Source organism: Larus michahellis, chromosome 2, assembly GCF_964199755.1.
Source record: "Larus michahellis chromosome 2, bLarMic1.1, whole genome shotgun sequence".
NCBI classification, from domain to species: Eukaryota; Metazoa; Chordata; class Aves; order Charadriiformes; family Laridae; genus Larus; species Larus michahellis.
Window position 1 is genome coordinate 26,369,195 of NC_133897.1, and position 17,141 is coordinate 26,386,335.

The following is a 17,141-nucleotide window of genomic DNA, read 5'->3' on the forward strand; positions in this document are numbered from 1 at the left end:
TCAGGAGCAAGCAATTGACCGAGAGCACGAGAGAGACGTTTTCCAGCAAGAGATACAGAAGCTGGAACAACAGCTTAAGATTCCACAAAGGATTCAACCTGTCAACGAACATCAAACCAGAGAGGTAACACATTTTATTACTTTTACTTAATGAATATAAATGACACGTTGACAGCTGTTAAGATATTGTAATGAAGGTATTTTATGGTGTACCTAACCTGCATCCATTTACAAGCAGGCAGGTAAATGCCTTTAGACGAAGGGTAAGGTGTTGGGGGAAAGTGGTGAAACTGTGTTTTGGGGTTATTTTAGGCTGGTTGGTTGGTTGTTTTTAGTAGTAGACATACAGACACTTCATGACTTTCAAAAAGGCTCATTAATATAACTTAATTTAGAAAATCCACTGTTTTCAAAAGCCTGTGGAAACATTCAGGAGTACGTTAGCATTTTCACATGTTCTTAGGTTGTTTGGTGACATCCTGTTTATAGCACAGGTACAGAAAACCGCAGGAATTGTGTTACCAAAGTTTCTCGTCTGAGATGTAGCAGCGCACTCTGTGTACACCTCTGCTTCCCCAGGGAAAGTCTGTCTCCACTGAAACAAATGTAGTGGCTGTAGAGCAGCAGCTCAAGGAAGTCACAGAAAACTCTGAGGCCCAGCAAAATCAAGAAAAGTGGCAGCGGTGCGAATGCTGAAGCTTTTGTTAGTCAATTAAATTGCATATTTATTTTTTTTGTGGGTTTTCTTGTGTCTTGCTTTTTGAGCAAGGCTGACATTTTTGCGTGATCGTCTTGCCTGATTTTCAGTCTTCAGCTTCTTATTAGGTTGCACTGCAATTTTCAAATGAAACACCTTACTGAGGTAGTTCAGTTGCTGTAATTCAATTCTTAAATATTAGCAATCTATATTATATAGTTTAGGACCATAGACAGTAATAGAACGTAAATTGATATATGTGAAATGTAAGCTGTCAAAATATGTACTTATAATTCTCAGATTGAGAGGTGTATTTCTTAATAAAAATATATTTTAATAAAAAGGTTTGTAGGGAATCTCACAGTCAAAGTATTCAGTCAGTACTATGTGCTATGGCTGTCATCAGCTGCTGTGAACAATTAATCTTCTGCAATTAGCCGGGTGCGCGTTAACCAACGTATACGGAGCAATTCTGCATCTGTCTCCTTCTATTGCAAAGTGTGTGCACACTCCTGTCCTCTTGACACATTCCACAGATGGAGGAGACTTTTTAGCATAATTAGTTTTCCTGAATCCACGATGTTCATTTTGAGTTCATTTCGTTATGTGTCTGTTCATAATTTGGGGCATGGGTAGCATGTGAATTCCTAGTTAAAATTCTCACAGTAAAAAAAAAAATTAAAATCTCCCAAGAAAAAAAATTCAAATTTGATAGCAGAATAAAAATTGCCCTGTTTTTCTGTACAGAAACTATATGTAAAATATATAGAAATACATATAGAAACTATATGTAAAAATCGTCCTGATTCATATGCACGTATACACATATGTGTATACTCCAAGGTGGCAGATATGTTACAACAGAAATTTAAAACATGCTTTAAGATCAAAGACAGCTGTAACTGTGATTAAAATTCTGGGATTTGTGTTAGATGCTTTTAAATTAGAATTTTTTAGTAGGCAGAAAGATAGTGTCTACAAGCACCACAGGTGTAGCAGCTATTTTAGAGCTGAGTGGCATTGAATGCTATACGTTTATAGACAGAATTTCCAGTATTGCATTAGATTTAAATTTAATTTTTAGCAAATGAGGCACATAGTCTTACTATCTGGTATATTTTGATGTCACAGTGTTCGTTTGAATATTTCATAAATATACATTTTTTTTTATTATTTCTCATGATTTTCTGAGATAGGTGCTTTACTTTTTCATAGTTGCACGGTTTTTGAAACACTCTTCTGCTTTGCCTGAATGCCATGAGCACTTTCTGTTGATAACTTCATTTCTTTTTTTACTGTTGTTTCAAATTACTCTGTCAACTTATTCCAGGGAAGGTTGTCGTAAAGAGTCTGCTCTAGACTTGATTTTTCTTTTTCCATTTCTCTCTCAGGACTTTTCTGTGGTCACTTCAGACTTTGATGTTACTCATGGATGGATAACGTCAATAATACCATCCTGTCAGCTTTATGTTCTGGTCCTCTTCTCTCCTATCTATTGAAATGCTTTGAGTCTTCTACCTTTTGGCTACATCGTAACTTCCTAATTGTAAATACTGAAATCAGTTTCTTGAGTGGGACAAACGTTACTTTCCATGTCTCTTAGTATAACTAAGGTCTTATCTGTGCATCAGGCCTAATACCGTGGATTTGTTACACATTTTCTTATCTGTAATTTTGATTAATCATTTCTGAAATACTGCTAAAACTGGGATCATGCCTGTCTCACTACTTCAGTTACTCTTTCAATATGTTGTTTCTGAGCCACAAATGTCTGAACTACGTGATTCGGAAGGCTTTATTTGGATGCTTTATCTCCTATAGAAAGTGAAATTGTATCATCCATCACATCTATTTGGTCCCATTTAATAAACACAGCAAGAAAACAAAGCTTCCTGTTTCTCAAGATTGATGTGTAGCAATTCTCTTCAATGTTGAAGACCCAGTGAGTTTTAGGATATGTCTGTATGTCAGATTTTTAGAACCTCAAAGGTGCAAATAGGGTCTTGACCTTAGGGTCAAGACATTCCATCCGTAGATGTTAAAGGTATCTTTTTAGTGGGCTGCATAGGGATGCCGTGCTGCTTACTTTTAACTGACTAGAAAGCCTGAAGGCTTCAGAAGGACGAGGTTAGTTCTATAAAGTAGATGATATAGCACAGAACATACCACTTCTTAAAAAATGCTGTTTGTATTTGTTGGATGTAGCACTGCAATATTCTAACATTCTGTTTCACCTAAAGAGTAGGAGTTTCGTTACGAGAAAAAAGAAGGATTTTTTATCTGTCAAAAATGAGTGCTGTTGCTATTGCTAGCAAACCCTTCCAATCTCAGTACAATATATTCATCTTCCTGCCATATTGTCACCAGGTTGAACAGTTAACAAATCATCTGAAAGAAAAAACAGACAAATGCAGTGAGCTTTTGCTCGCGAAGGAGCAACTTCAGAGAGATATACAAGAACGAAACGAAGAAATTGAGAAACTAGAGTGCAGGATAAGAGAACTGGAACAAGCCTTAATCATCAGTGCAGACAACTTGCAAAAGGTATTGCCTGGTCTAAAATTATAGTGTTTTTACTATATTTTTATTTTTATTATTTTCTTGAGAATAAAACAGTATCTCTTTTTAAATTTCTTTATTATTATTATGTACATAAAGTAACTAATTTATAATGTATATTTAAAGGTGGAGGAAAGGAAACAGTTTGGCACCATCATAGTAAAGGGAGAATTACCTCTTGAAATACAACTGCAAGCTGAACGAGAAGCTGTGGACAGAAAGGAAAAGGAGGTAAAATACCTGTGAGATTGTCCATGTTTCCACTTATATTTTGATTTGTCAGTTTTTGCTTTCTGTTGAGTTTCGTGAACTATACAGGTGAAAATTTTTTAGCAGGTCAGAGAGACAGCAGTCCAAATTCCTTTAAAATTCTCTTGTGAGCCATGATAATTGCTATTATTGTCTGTGTTAATGCTTATGACTTACAACAGTGTTCCTGGAATCAAAATTCAGCCTAATTAAGAAAAACTTCATAGTGATTTCGGCTGATTTTTAGTGGGTTTGAAAATTTCATTTAATTTTAGGACTCAGAATGTCACCGAGTACCCGTTCTTTTGTTTGTGCTTACCAAACCAGTTTACTGTAGGCATTGCAGTTGAAAATTATGACATTTAATTTTTGGTATGGCTATCTACTCCTTTTCTACCATTTGTTTTGGAAATATAGGTCACGAACCTTGAGGAACAACTGGAGCAGTTTCGAGAGGAGCTAGAAAATAAAAATGAAGAAGTTCAGCAATTGCACATGCAACTGGAAATTCAACGAAAGGAGTCCACTACACACTTGCAAGAACTTGAACAAGAGAACAAATTATTTAAGGTAACTGTGTAACAAAGAAGCCTAGAGCTTTATTCTCCCTCCTCCCCAGAAATAAATTCTTGGAAAAAGCGAAGAAGCCAAATTCTTTCTCTTTTTCAAGCATTCCACCGTTCAATTTGCAAAATACAAAAAAGTTCATGTAATTACTTCTCATTCCATGCAATTTGTTTATTTTAATTCCTATGTCTTAAATACTCAGACAAGAATATGCAGAAAATGTTATGTACAACTGTAACATGGTTTGGGGTTTTTTTTGCTAGGATGAAATGGAAATACTGGGACTAGCTATCCAGAAGTCTGAAGATGCCACCATAAAGGACCATCATTTAGTGGCTGGGAGGCTCGCTCACATCATGCAAGAAAAGGAGCACGAGATAGATCATCTTCATGAACAAATTGCAAAACTGCAGCAGCAACTTGAAGTCACAACTGACAACAAAGTACGTACTTTCAAAATCTTTTTCAGAGTCCTACTTTGTGTTGCAAGCTGTTTAGAGGGGAAAAAAAAAAAAAAACCTCCATCCCTCCACCAATTACATTATCTTCTATTGCTGCCTTAATTTAAAAATGCAAATACTTCAGTTTGATGCAACGCTTTAACCCTAATCTGTTTTTCCTTTTTTGTGTCTTTTTTTTTATGAAGCATACTTTTTGCTTGCTTTCTTTTTATTATTCTGCCTTATTTCTGCTTGGGTTTTTGTCTTAAATTCTTCTTCATTCCTTTTTCTTCTAATACTTCATAAGATTTAATAGTATGTAAGTACCCGAATTCAGTCTCAACGTTCGTTCCACCATCTTCCCTACAATGACTTATTTTCAGCGTTATGTTTCAGTGACACCTGCTGGATCGTCTTGGATTTTATAGGGTTTTTTAGCAGTTGAACTTTTTTGCTCCATGAGCTTGTGCAAATACTGTCTTATCATACCAATATTGGCAACATCTTTAATCCAGTTTGAAGCATGGCGGACATGCAAACAAAATGCTGTGTTTTATTAGAAACGTAAAGCAAGCAAGCAAGAAGCAGATTCATCTTTCTCTTATTCGCTGAGATTTGACACCTGTAGCTTTCTGTTATTTTTCAATTATGTGCATTTATGATAATGAGCTTCATCTTCTTCTGGCTCACTTCCATTTTATACAGATATAATGCATTTGATTTCAACAGAAATACTACTTATTTTGCATTGATATGAGTGCCAGAAGAAACAGGCTGCAGGTCTCTCCTTTTTTCTAGGAAGAAAATTGGATCTTTTCAGTTTTCATAAAATTGTATCTTTTCAGCAACAATTCTGCATTCTGAACATTTTAAACATGAAAATTCATTAGTCATAAGCTTTGTCCTCAAACCAAATATTATTCATTAAGATAAGACTAGAAGTTCTCTTCATCCCTCAGTAGCTGATAGAACATTTAAGGTAACATTCTACTAGGACATATTGAATCCACTGAAATAGAGCTCTGACCGAGCTGGGTAATTTCACTGAGTTTTTATGTGTGACGTTTAGTTATAATGAACCTCAGTGAATAATGACAAAACTTTGAATTGGATTTAGGAAAGATCATACTTCAAGAATCCAGAACAGTTCTGCTCTATATGATGACCACAGCAATAGGGTTACATTACTTACCTTGAGAAAAATACACAGTATTCAGGTATAATTCATTTTAATGATTGGTTCTTCTCCTGTTATATGAAGTTTAATTTCCTTAATTTCATCCTCTTACTCAATTATGTTTTCCAGGACATTAAATGATTACTCTGCTTGGTTGTGAGATCAGTATTAAATATGAATAGATTGTTCTTAGGTTAATCCCTTTCCTAATCCCATCGACATCTTCATCCCACTAAGTGCTTTTCTTTTAATTGCTGTATTTGCCTTTTATGGTCCTGGACTCCATTATGTTATGAAGAACAGAAGCTGTTATGCTGACTTGATAGCAGCCACCAGGATCACTGTTATTTTCTTCTGAAAGTCAATAACTTGTTCACATTTTCATTAGTGTTTTTCAGCTTCCTCTAGTCTCTGTGGATTTTAAAAAATCAGTTCTTGGTTGGCAAATCAGCCCTTCTCATTTATATGGTCACATGTTTCATTTATTCTTGTCTATATTATAATTATTAAAAAGCCATCTTAATATTCTATTTAACTAAACCTAACAAAGTCTTGAGAGGTAAAGGGAGAAAAGCACAGCTATTTTAGTAATAAATTTAGTCATCTTCCTTCTCTTCGTCTTTTTTTTCCCTCCGTATTTCTAAAAGGCCCTTCTAAAGTTCTTACCTATTTTAGGTACCATAACTGATTTTTTTTTTTTATAATATCCCTTTCTGAATATTCTTGACGGATTTCCTCCTGCCTTTTTTCATTTGCAGTGTAGAAGCACCGTTCATTTTGGATCTCCAGACTTTCCTTTAAGAAAATATAGCCAGTTTTTGTTTCTTACTACTTATAGTCTGGTCTATCTTTATTTTGACTTTGTAAAGGACTTTTTGTCGCTCTTCTACATTCAAATGAGAATTTGCTCCCAATTTGCTTGCAATTTAGCAAGCAGGGGTTTTTTTAATGAATTTTCAACAACTTACTCTATTGAAACCTGATAACTTGTCTTATTCCTTTAGATAAGCCTTTTTATATATTTAATTTAGTGTTTGTTAACACCAGTCATTCCAGATCTTGTGTTTACTCATTCATTTCTTGTTAGAAGCTGATATAAGATGCCTTTTCTTTTTTCTGCATCATGGTCATCACCCTCATATTTGCTCAGTTACATCCTTTTATGAATTTCTCGCAATTTTGAGCCCCTTATACAGCCTGTAGTTTTAAGTGTCTTTAGCACTAATCTAGGAAGGTATGACTCTCACTGTCTTGATGTCTTCATCAATCTCTCTTCGAACTGTGTTTGGATAATCATATACATTTTTAAATAAATACTTCTACAATTTTATCTCTCTTTACTTTCATTTAAACTACAGCACAAATTAATAACTGTGCTATGGGTAGTGTTTGCCCTGTGTGGTTTTGTGCACATCTGCCGATGCGTATGCACATGCACATACACAGCCAAACACATATTTAGGTTTGTGCTAGGAAATGTCAGAGTCAACTGATAGGTGTTTCCTGTGGTCTCAGACTAAAAAGCATGTTATAATGGTGTTTTTCAACACGTTTAATTAAAGGCCTGTTTGCATTTAAAGCGCATATCCATCTTCATTGGCTGTGTCATATATAAATCTATTTGACCATCTGAATGAACGGTGCTTTTGCATGATGAGCACAGTATGTGTCTCACCTAACTGAACATATCTGGCATGTATATGGTAAGCTTGAGGATCCAGTGCCTTTTCTTAAAAAGGAAATTCTGCATGTAATGTGATGCAGGATAATTTATCTGTAAGTTTAAAGTTTCATAAGTCCTTGGAATTCTATTTTAATTTTTAATAAGAAGGGCAAGACAGATCTTTAGACCAAACTGTTGGGGAAAAAGTATTGTGAAAACAATACTTCAGTGTTTCATATATCTGTGAATATTATGAATGCTTTTACTTCATTTAATACTTTCACGCCTATTTTGCAGTTCATTAAGTTCACAGGTTACTTTGTCAGTCCTGTGTGAAGATATCCTGATTCTCCTAAAACTTTACAAGAGACCTTCCATTAAGAAGTTCACCGAGGACATACTTTCTTTTACAAGATGTTTCAGTGTGTGATTAAACTGTTGATGTGACGTCCAGGAGAAAAAATATCTGAGGGTTTAATAGTTACCCATCGTGAAGTTATTTTGTTCTATTTTTTTCAGGTTATTGAAGAGCAAAATGAGCATATACAGGAGCTTGAAGCCCAGATAGAATGTCTGAAAAGTGATCAAGAACGTGTGAAGAAAAAAAATTACGAGGAAGTAGAGCAGTTGAATGATGTAATTGATAAGCTTCAGCAGGAACTGGCAAATATTGAACAAAAAGTACCTGCAGACATTGCTGCTTTTCAAGAAGATGCTGACAGTCTGAAACACACACTTGAGACTGTTCTGGCAGAAAAAGAAGCTTTGGAGAAGCAAGTAGAAAACATGAATGTAGAGTCATCTCGAACAAAGAGTGAGCTTGAGGAAACAACCTTAAAAATGAACCAGCTAAAGCAAGAAATAAGTATGTTAAAAAAAGAGCATGAAAGAATAACAGAGAAGTATAAGCGTGCACTGATGAAAGGTGATAGGGAAAAAACAGAAGACAGGAGCAATGGGAAAGCCGAAAAAGTGGAAGAAGGCTCATGTGAGAAGATAGAGCTGCTAGATCAAACCCAGTGTAGGTCTTCAGATGAAAATACAAGAGTCACCGTTAGCATGATGGAGGAGCAGCTGCAGCAACTCCACGCATGCATTAAGGAAAAGGATTCAGAACTGTGCCAGTCCTACAATGAAATAAAAGACCTGAAAGAGCAAGGCAAAGCTGAAAGAGAAATGCTTAAAAAGAGGATATTAGAACTAGAAAAGGCACTAGTGGAAAAAGTTGCTGCTGCTCTTGTGAGTCAGGTTCAGCTGAATGCAGTTCAAGAGCAAAGTAAACTGATGCAGGAAATTCAGGAACCTTCAAAATGTGCGGAGGAAGCAAGCAAGGGTGCCCAAACAGAGGGTTTGAGTAACAGAACTGAAAATGAGATGGAATCAAAAATATCACTCTTAACACAGAGGCTTAGTGACATGGAGGACCAACTGGCAACAGTAAATCATAACTTGGAGCTAGAAAAAGAAAATGTAAAAATTGCACAAAAGGAAGCTAAAGTGAAAGAAGAGAGACTCTTAGAACTTCAGCAATTACTAGAAGAGGTTAAAGAAAAACACAAAGGAGAGATTGAGAAATACATTAAGCAAAAAGAAATGCAGACATATCAGGTAATTAGATGCCATTTACTTTTGGCTTGTTTTCACTAAAATCAATTGTTCTGTGTAAACTATAATAAATGAAACACTTCTTAATGAGACTAGTGATAGGAATACTGTGCTGTGTGGGGTAGATCTTCATTTCTCTATTATTTCTAGAGTTACAAAGAGAAGGATATTATCTTAGGTGAACTCCGCTATCAATTTCTGTTTTGCATTAAAAGCACCTTACCTTTTCATGAATGTAGGGTGATTTTGAATTTTGAAGATGTACTTTCTTATTCTTACTTTGGACTGACATAGAATGGAGTGAGTTACACTTTTACATGGCATGGTGGTAGAAGGATAAAAATTAAGATGATAAAAACAATCTGAGAGAGGGCTCAGAACGATAAGGGCGCAATAGCAATTTGTGTGTACAGTTGGGGGGAGGTGTTGATGTTTGTTCACATATGCTTTCATTTTGGTTTACTTGTGCTTGCTTTCCTGCCTCGATTCCAAAGGTATTTCCCATCAGTAGTTTTTACCATTATACTTTTGTCCTGTTTTCCGTACACCACTGGTTATGTTGAATCTGAATTTAAAGCCTTCGAAGTGCTTCATAGCCCAAACATGGGCTTGACTGCTGAAACTCTTAAGTTCAGAGACATCATGGAACCCAGTGACGGACAAGAAAAGGTTCTAAGACCTTTAACCAGATGCAGATTGAATTAATGTCGTAAATATCTTGTCAATTCAGTAATATTATCAGACTTCATTTCCTACTCTCTGTTGACCTTCCTCCCTGTGCTTTCTGCATGGCGTAGCCAAGTTCTGCTTGCAGTTCAGTAAACTGTAAGAAGCCAGTCTTTCCTCCCACTCTGAGCCAACTTGTGGGAGTTAATCTAGGAAAACGGTCTTTCCATCTTAATTTTTGCAGGCTGTGTTAATCCAAATAACATGCGTTTGTTGTCCCCTATAGTCTTTACTTTTGTGACTTTAGTAAATTGGTGTGGAAGTGATCAGTGCTGTTAATACCTGATTCTTAGTAAGATTCTTCACCATTCTCCGTATCTTGTGTTGCCACGTAGGTAGCAGCACAACACATGGAAATTCAAAAAGAAAACGTGCTTATTAATGAACTTGAACTAGAGAAAGTTAAAGAAGAGGCAGCTGCTGCTAAGGAAGAACTGAACAGTTACAGAGAAAAGGCAGAAAAACTTCAGCAAGAACTAGCAGTAAGAACATGATTGTTCCATAATGTATTTAAAGCAAATGATTATACAGGACCTAATGTGCAAATATGCGTGCTGTAGTTGTTTGGGTTTTTTTTAATCTTGTACTGAGAATGCCATTAAGAAAAACAGTCACACAGATTGTCACTGGAGCAGAGCTGATGCTGTAGACCACATCTTCATTTGTTGCCATAGTTTTACAGTCCACTCTAGTGGAACGGTGGATCTACAGCTGTATTTCTTAGGAGGTAATATTTGTTGCCATGTGTCTTACCTGCTTTAAAAGAGGACTAACTGACCTCTAATGGTATAGAGTGTTGTTTGGGGGTTAGGTGTCTGTCTTAAGTATTTGAAAGGACTGCAATTCAGATTCTCCATATTTGCAGGTAAAAGAAGCAAGTCTGATGCATCTTCAGGAGGAACTGTGCAAAGTCAAAGAGAACCTAGTTCAAGCAGAAGAGAGGTTTGCAAGCTACGTGAGAAAGGACAAGGAAAAGTCAAAAACTGAAAGGAAAAAGGATGCAGAAATATCGTGTGATTTGTCAACCAGTGAGTCTACTCTAATTAGAAAAAGCTCATCATCGCAAACAGACAGGACTGCGGAAACCAACAGCTGTATCCAAACTTCACCAGTCCTAGTTAAAAATGCAGAAATCCAAATTGATTTGCAAAATGGATGTTCTTCAGAAGAGATTGCAGAGATCATAAGAGAATTTACTGAAAAAATTGACCAAATGCAAGAACTCCACGCTGCTGAAATCATGGACATGGAGACAAGGCACATCTCTGAATCTGAAGCATTAAAGAGAGAGAAGTTTGTTGCAGTGCAAGTATTGACTGAAGAATGTAATACTTTAAAGGAAGTCATAGAAACTCTACGAGCTAAAGAGGTATGTATCCTACTTTATATTCATTGAACTACTTCAGTTCGTGGTTTTGCTCCTCCTACAGAAATTCCCATTTAAAGTCTGTTAAAGTGTGAACCACCATATGTTTAGTATAAAGCTAAGTGTTCTGATGTTTCCACAGCCTAGGGAGAGATTGTCAGCCCCTTCCTCAGCAATTAAACTTTTGGAGTGTGCTCAGCTATGGGATGCTTCCTTGAACCTGTCCTGCTCTGTGAAGTGGGACAGGTGTAGATCACCCTCTTGAACACCATCTTTGTCCTCTCCATTTTGATTACCTTGATTGGAGGGGAAACTAAACAAAGAGGCTCGTATTGTTTCAGGCGCCTCAGAATTAGCTCCCTTATTGTGAGTGGGTCAAATTAAAGGTTTGATTGTTCTCTTTTCCAAATATAGGGAATTCCAGTTTCTGGATTAGCACGTTCTCCACCGTATCAAGCTAGAGACGGAGGTTCTAGTGGTAAGAAACGTGTTTTTATAGATTTCAAACAGCATTATAAATTAAATCTGCTCTTTTAATATTAAGTTTAGCATTAAAGAGTTTGTGTTCTAAGAAATAAAAACGACTGCTCCCCAGATTAAAGCAGAAGCCTGTCGCACTAAGAGAAGGTGCTGAGTATTATGAGTATGAGTAATGTCTATTAATTTGCTACAGATGGAAAATGTCTAGAGTGGAGATAGGTTGAGTTGGGGCATCAGATGCTAATTTTTTTCTTCCCGCTAGATTTCCTATGCTCTTCTTACATTATCTCTTCACCATAGCTTCATCATCTCTTGACAGAATTTGAAGGTACAGCTCCCTAGCAGTGCAAGATGATGGCAGGTACTGACTTCTACAAGAGCAATAAAAATTATTAAAATGATTGCTCTCATAGGCAAAGGCTAAGCATATTAAGCAAGGGTCATTTGGCAGAAGTGCTTGTGCAAAGAGTTGTTTCTCTTTTAGAACTAAACTAGGATTTTTAAGTTTGAGGTTTTGGACAGGTTTTTAGTTTTGTTTTGCTGTTACTGCTTTGAACAGGTAGTCTCTAGGCTTAGAATCAACTCTGGTGACATGCAACCACCTGTTACAACAACAGACAAAAATATTTTTTGATGCCTGTTCTTCAAAGTTTCACAGTAATCCAGCTTTCATGTTTTTCTCTCCTTTTATTTTAGACTCTAGTTCAGACTGGAGTCAAGGAATGTATCTTGCGCAGACCCAGGGATCTGACACGATATCTGAAGGAATAGACGAAGGTGAAACTTCAACAGATTTACTTCCAAAAAAAATTAAGGTAAACCAGAACTGATCATTTTTATTATGGAACAAGAGTGATACTAACAAAAGCTTAGACTAGCTGCTGCTTGATTAGTGAAAAGAGAGCCGTTTAGATAAGCTTTAGTGTCGGCTATTTAAATACATTTAAAAATATTTCTGATAAATGATGTGCATTTTTGCCTGTTAAATTAGGTTAAATACGAGTTTTGCAACTGTAGACTTGTTCTCAATTATGATTATGAGAAATAGCACTATTAATTATAATTTATTGTATTAATGATAACGTAGTGATCATATGTTACTTTTTTAAAGATTCTGTTATAGGTGTAGAATAATATATATTGTGAAAGTAAACTAATGTGTTTATTATAAACAGTAATAGTATCATGCTTTTAATTACATTAAAAAAAAAAAAAGGCAAGTCTTTTGCAACAAAGTCCTTGCTTCTAGCTTAATAGTAATTGCAAAAATCACCTGGAAGCTTCCCAGGACTTTGTTTTTAAAATGTCAGATTTCCATCAGCAATGATTTTAAAATTTAAGTATTGATTTGACAGATGAACTTTGGGAATTTTCATTTGAAACTGAGGAAAAATACATTTAGTGAATATCTGCTGTTTGGCACATGTATAGAACTGGGTGGCACTTCTGTCTTTGATATGAGGAAGCATAAATAGTTTCCTTATGCTGATCAATTTAGAAGTACCAGTATTCCAATATGTATGAAATAAGATTGTTATTGTTGCTGTTGTTATTAGAACTGGCATTACTGATTTCTTTTTGTATTTATTTGTATTATTAGGGTTTGCTGAGAGCAGTCCATCATGAAGGCATACAGGTGCTGTCTCTCACTGAATTTCCGTATGGTGAGAGAGAGATGCCACCTCTTAAGCAAGAGTCAGAATCTTGGCTTGAGGAAAGGAAAGCTTTTCTAAGCACCATTTCATCTTTGAAAGACATCATTGCAAAACTGCAACTTCATAGAGAAGCTGAGGTATAAATACTACCATAAAATTCTATCTAAATAAAAAATAAAGTATGATAACCTTATAAGGCACATTCACAATTCAGGTTTAAATGCTCTAATTATACTGCTACAAGGCAGAAGATTTCAGAAATATGCAAATAAAACTGCGCGTCTCACTTTCTGGTATTAAAATACATCCTAAATTACAGCTTGCATTTGTTCTTCTGTGCATTCATAGCTTTTGACTGTATAGATCCACCTTTTAAAAGTAATTCTATTTGGAAAGCCTCTTTCCAGTAGCCAATAAAGTAGATTTTTTTAACGTTATTTATTAGCGTAGTAGAACTTGGATGCTATTAAAAAGATACTGCAGTGAGAGAAAAGAGGGGGGAAATTGTTTAGAATGTAACACAATTTTACTCATTAATCTGTTAAAACTTATTAGGACTTGCCTGTCTAATTACCCCAATTAGACCTTTGGATGTACGTAGGTAGCTTCAATTACTTCTGCATTTACCTTAGCATGCGAAATGGGGGGATTAACTTTATATCATTATAAAATTAAAGCTGCTTCATACCATAAAGCTACCACATAGCTCTGTGAGAGTCCAGGAACATACATGTTAAGTCGTAAAAATTAGAAGGATGGTGTGATACAGTAACATAAATGATAACTACACAGGGCTAAGTTTTCAGTTACAAAAAGCTAAATTGCTTCCATCTAAAACAGAAATAAAAGTTTAGCATTTGTGCACGCAGAAGAAATCATAAGTGTACAATAAACACATCCTTTTGTATGAATGAATGTTATGTAGCTATTGAGTAAGAAAAGCTCGATATTCCAGTGAAAACACACACTTTACATAAAATGATAATGAACAGTCTTGATGTAATCTTTGAATTCTGCTGTTTAAATTGTTTTTATACCACTGTAGATTTATGCAAGTACCGAATCTCCTGAAGGCGTCTCAGACTGGCGGGGAGAACTTCTGCATGCTATTCAGCAGCTTTTTGTGAGAGAACAAAACGTTCTTCTTGCTGCGTTTCAAACCGAACTTGCAGAACTGGGCATGAGAGATGCAGTGACATTGATGAATCAGTTAGAGCACAGACTACAAGAGCAGGTAATATAAAACATACTTTAGTCAAAGTGTGTTTGTCTACATGAGATTTTAATTTTTAACTTCTAAATCCATTTAAAAATAGTTGCATCAATAGTGGTTTTGACAGTGTAAGGGTGAAAACAAAGACTTGCAGGAAGAGGAGGTGTCTTTAAAACGAAAAACTGACGTGGTGCGGGAAAGAGATTTTTGGGTGCACAAGCTATAGAGGAAATACAGCCTTCAGAGATCAATTTGAATTAAACATAGTTGTCCTGAGCTTGATTTCATTAAGTTAATTAGAATTATGTTACACTGTCTAAAAGGTAGCTTGTATATGTGAAGTAAGCTGTAAGGGGAGGAAGTGATAAGGCTGCTATGGGACAAAGAGAGATCAGTTATCTCCTCTGGAAGGTGGAAGGATTAGTGAGGAAAATTACTATTTGCCTTAAAACTGGTAACTCTTTTGATTCTCTAGTTTTGATGCCTAGTAGAGAAATAAAAAAAATAACAACCAGATCTTCACAATATTACAATATTGACTTAATTATGACTTAATTGAAAATGTTTGGAATATATATGCACTATGAATGTATAAGCAAATATAATATCCACACCATAGATACTCTAATAAAATCTGGAAGTTTACTTTTAAATATGTTTCTAATAGGCTACTAACCAGAGAGCAGCAATGGACTCTCTTCAGAGCGCAGACAGAAGAAGTTTGCTGATGGAGATTCAAGTGTTACATGCTCAGATGAACAGTAAGAAAAATAATCCAAAGAGAGAACAAGAGATGGATTCAAAAAGCCAAGGTGACTTACATGTCTATTTCCAAATGCTTTCATGGCAATGCTCATAACGTTGTAGGTGAAAAAATACTGACTTTCTTTGCTCTCTGTTTTTTTGATGCATACTTTTAAATCTTTTTCAATCTCATTGGACTGATTTTGCAAAACTTAAGATACAGTCTGTGTTTTTTATGACTTGTAGCAAATTGAAAGTGATACAACGTTATTTCAATTGCTACAAAAATCAGGCTTGTATTTTGAGGTTATTTCCATGTAAACGCTCCAGTTTTTAGGTTCACAGCTTTGAAATTAGCTGAGTTGGATAGTCAGTCATAATGAGCAAACTAAGAAGCAATTAGAATGAACAACAAAAAGTTCAGAGAATATATACTTTGAAATTAAGTAAATGCACACTGTCCGTGTTTTGTCTCAGAAATTTGGTCACGATATACATACATGCCTAACTTCAGTTATGTTAGTCATAATCCAAATGGTACGTATTGATATGGTTGCGCACATAGCCTTTTAAAGAAGTTTAAGAGTTGAAGTGATTTATTGGGAAGTATGAAAGGTATTCCAGTAAAAAAGGCATGGGTTTGCTTTCGCTCCTCTGTTGAAATAATAGATTATTTAAAAAATCACTCTGAGTGATAGCCTTGTGGTCATTCTCTGTGCTAGGGGAAACTTTACCCAAATAGTTGGTATTGTTTGTTTAGTAAGTAATTTCCATATTAATGGTACTCTCATTAGAAATGCTGGAGTATAATATGCAGCAGAAGCAGTCACAGATACTGGAGATGCAAGTGGAGCTCCGGAGTGTGAAGGACAGAGCAACTGAGCTTCAGGAACAGCTGAATTCAGAGAGAATGATGGGTGCTGAGCTGAAGAATGAACTGGCACAAGCCAAACTAGAGCTTGAAACAACCCTTAAAGCACAGCATAAGCACTTCAAGGACCTAGAAACCATCAGGTGCGGCTTTCAGTGCCAGCCTTTCTGTGTTGACAGTGAAGATGGTCTTTTCTGTGTTGTCTCAAATCATAATACTGATTTTGTTAAGGAACTTGATCTCATGAAATGTAAATGCTTCTCAGTGTTTCTGTAAAACATCTGACAAAAAATAGACTTCTGTTCCATTTGCCAGAAAATGTAATTCTATAGCTTAAGAAGATCTGATTCATAATTTGATTTAATGATTTATTAATATCAATTTGCTTTTTAAATTTTGACACAATAGACGACTGTATACAAGCTAGTAAGTATACCATATTTATTAAAGGTTTTTCTGCTTCTAAAACTGAACACGGAGAAAAAAACTGCAGAGTTAAGATGAGTTTGCAAGTGCTTCTGTATGAAATTCTAGTGTTGCTTTGGCATGGTCAACTGCAAAGGTAACGAGCCAAATATTTGGTGGTCAAGAAAGCCATTATTATTTGTGCCTTTACCTGATGGGTGTGCACATGTTCAGTACCTTAATGTGGAGCTCAGAGATAACAAATTAAGATAGAGTTTAAGTGGGTATTATTTTATAGATTACCTTGTAGCCTTTGTAGACCATCAGGACCACGATTCTTTTGCAAATTGATAGAAAATTGGTTTGCAAAAACAATGAAAATTCAGGGCATTGAGTTGTGGGGTTTTTTTGTTTTGTTTTGTTTTGTTTTTTTTAAATTATTCCTCCCCCAAGATACATGTGTCCCCTTTGAGACACATGGCAGGAAGATACATTTCCTCTGCGTTCTTTCAGATTTTGGGCAGTGACTGGATTAAGAGGAACACTAGCTGCCTCTGAGCCACCAATTAATGAGAAATGGCAGCTGCAAAGTTACCAAGATGGGCACACTTTTTGTCATTTTTGAGCTATGCAACTCTTTTTTTTTATTTATTTTTGAGTTACTCTTGTTTTTCTCAATAGGCTTTTCACTGTTAACTCTACTACATGAGCACTGTTTTCAGTG

General features: G+C 35.7%; 1 protein-coding gene across 7 annotated transcripts in view; it reads left to right on the forward strand.

Annotated features, from left to right (window-relative positions):
- AKAP9 (A-kinase anchoring protein 9) overlaps window positions 1-17,141 on the forward strand; it is a 121,387-nt gene that overhangs the window by 92,842 nt on the left and 11,404 nt on the right. For 6 of the 7 annotated variants that reach the window (XR_012585471.1, XM_074574647.1, XM_074574649.1 and 3 more), the window contains 14 exons: window positions 5-124; window positions 3,065-3,241; window positions 3,383-3,487; window positions 3,923-4,075; window positions 4,336-4,515; window positions 7,872-8,960; window positions 10,019-10,165; window positions 10,549-11,052; window positions 11,464-11,527; window positions 12,226-12,344; window positions 13,130-13,321; window positions 14,230-14,418; window positions 15,065-15,209; window positions 15,936-16,155. Coding sequence is in view for 6 of the 7 variants with exons in the window: in XM_074574647.1 (XP_074430748.1) it covers window positions 5-124; window positions 3,065-3,241; window positions 3,383-3,487; window positions 3,923-4,075; window positions 4,336-4,515; window positions 7,872-8,960; window positions 10,019-10,165; window positions 10,549-11,052; window positions 11,464-11,527; window positions 12,226-12,344; window positions 13,130-13,321; window positions 14,230-14,418; window positions 15,065-15,209; window positions 15,936-16,155 (3,404 nt within the window). In the remaining variant the exon portion in view is untranslated. The remainder of the gene's footprint in view (window positions 1-4; window positions 125-3,064; window positions 3,242-3,382; window positions 3,488-3,922; window positions 4,076-4,335; window positions 4,516-7,871; window positions 8,961-10,018; window positions 10,166-10,548; window positions 11,053-11,463; window positions 11,528-12,225; window positions 12,345-13,129; window positions 13,322-14,229; window positions 14,419-15,064; window positions 15,210-15,935; window positions 16,156-17,141) is intronic. The other variant, XM_074574651.1, reaches the window with a different exon arrangement.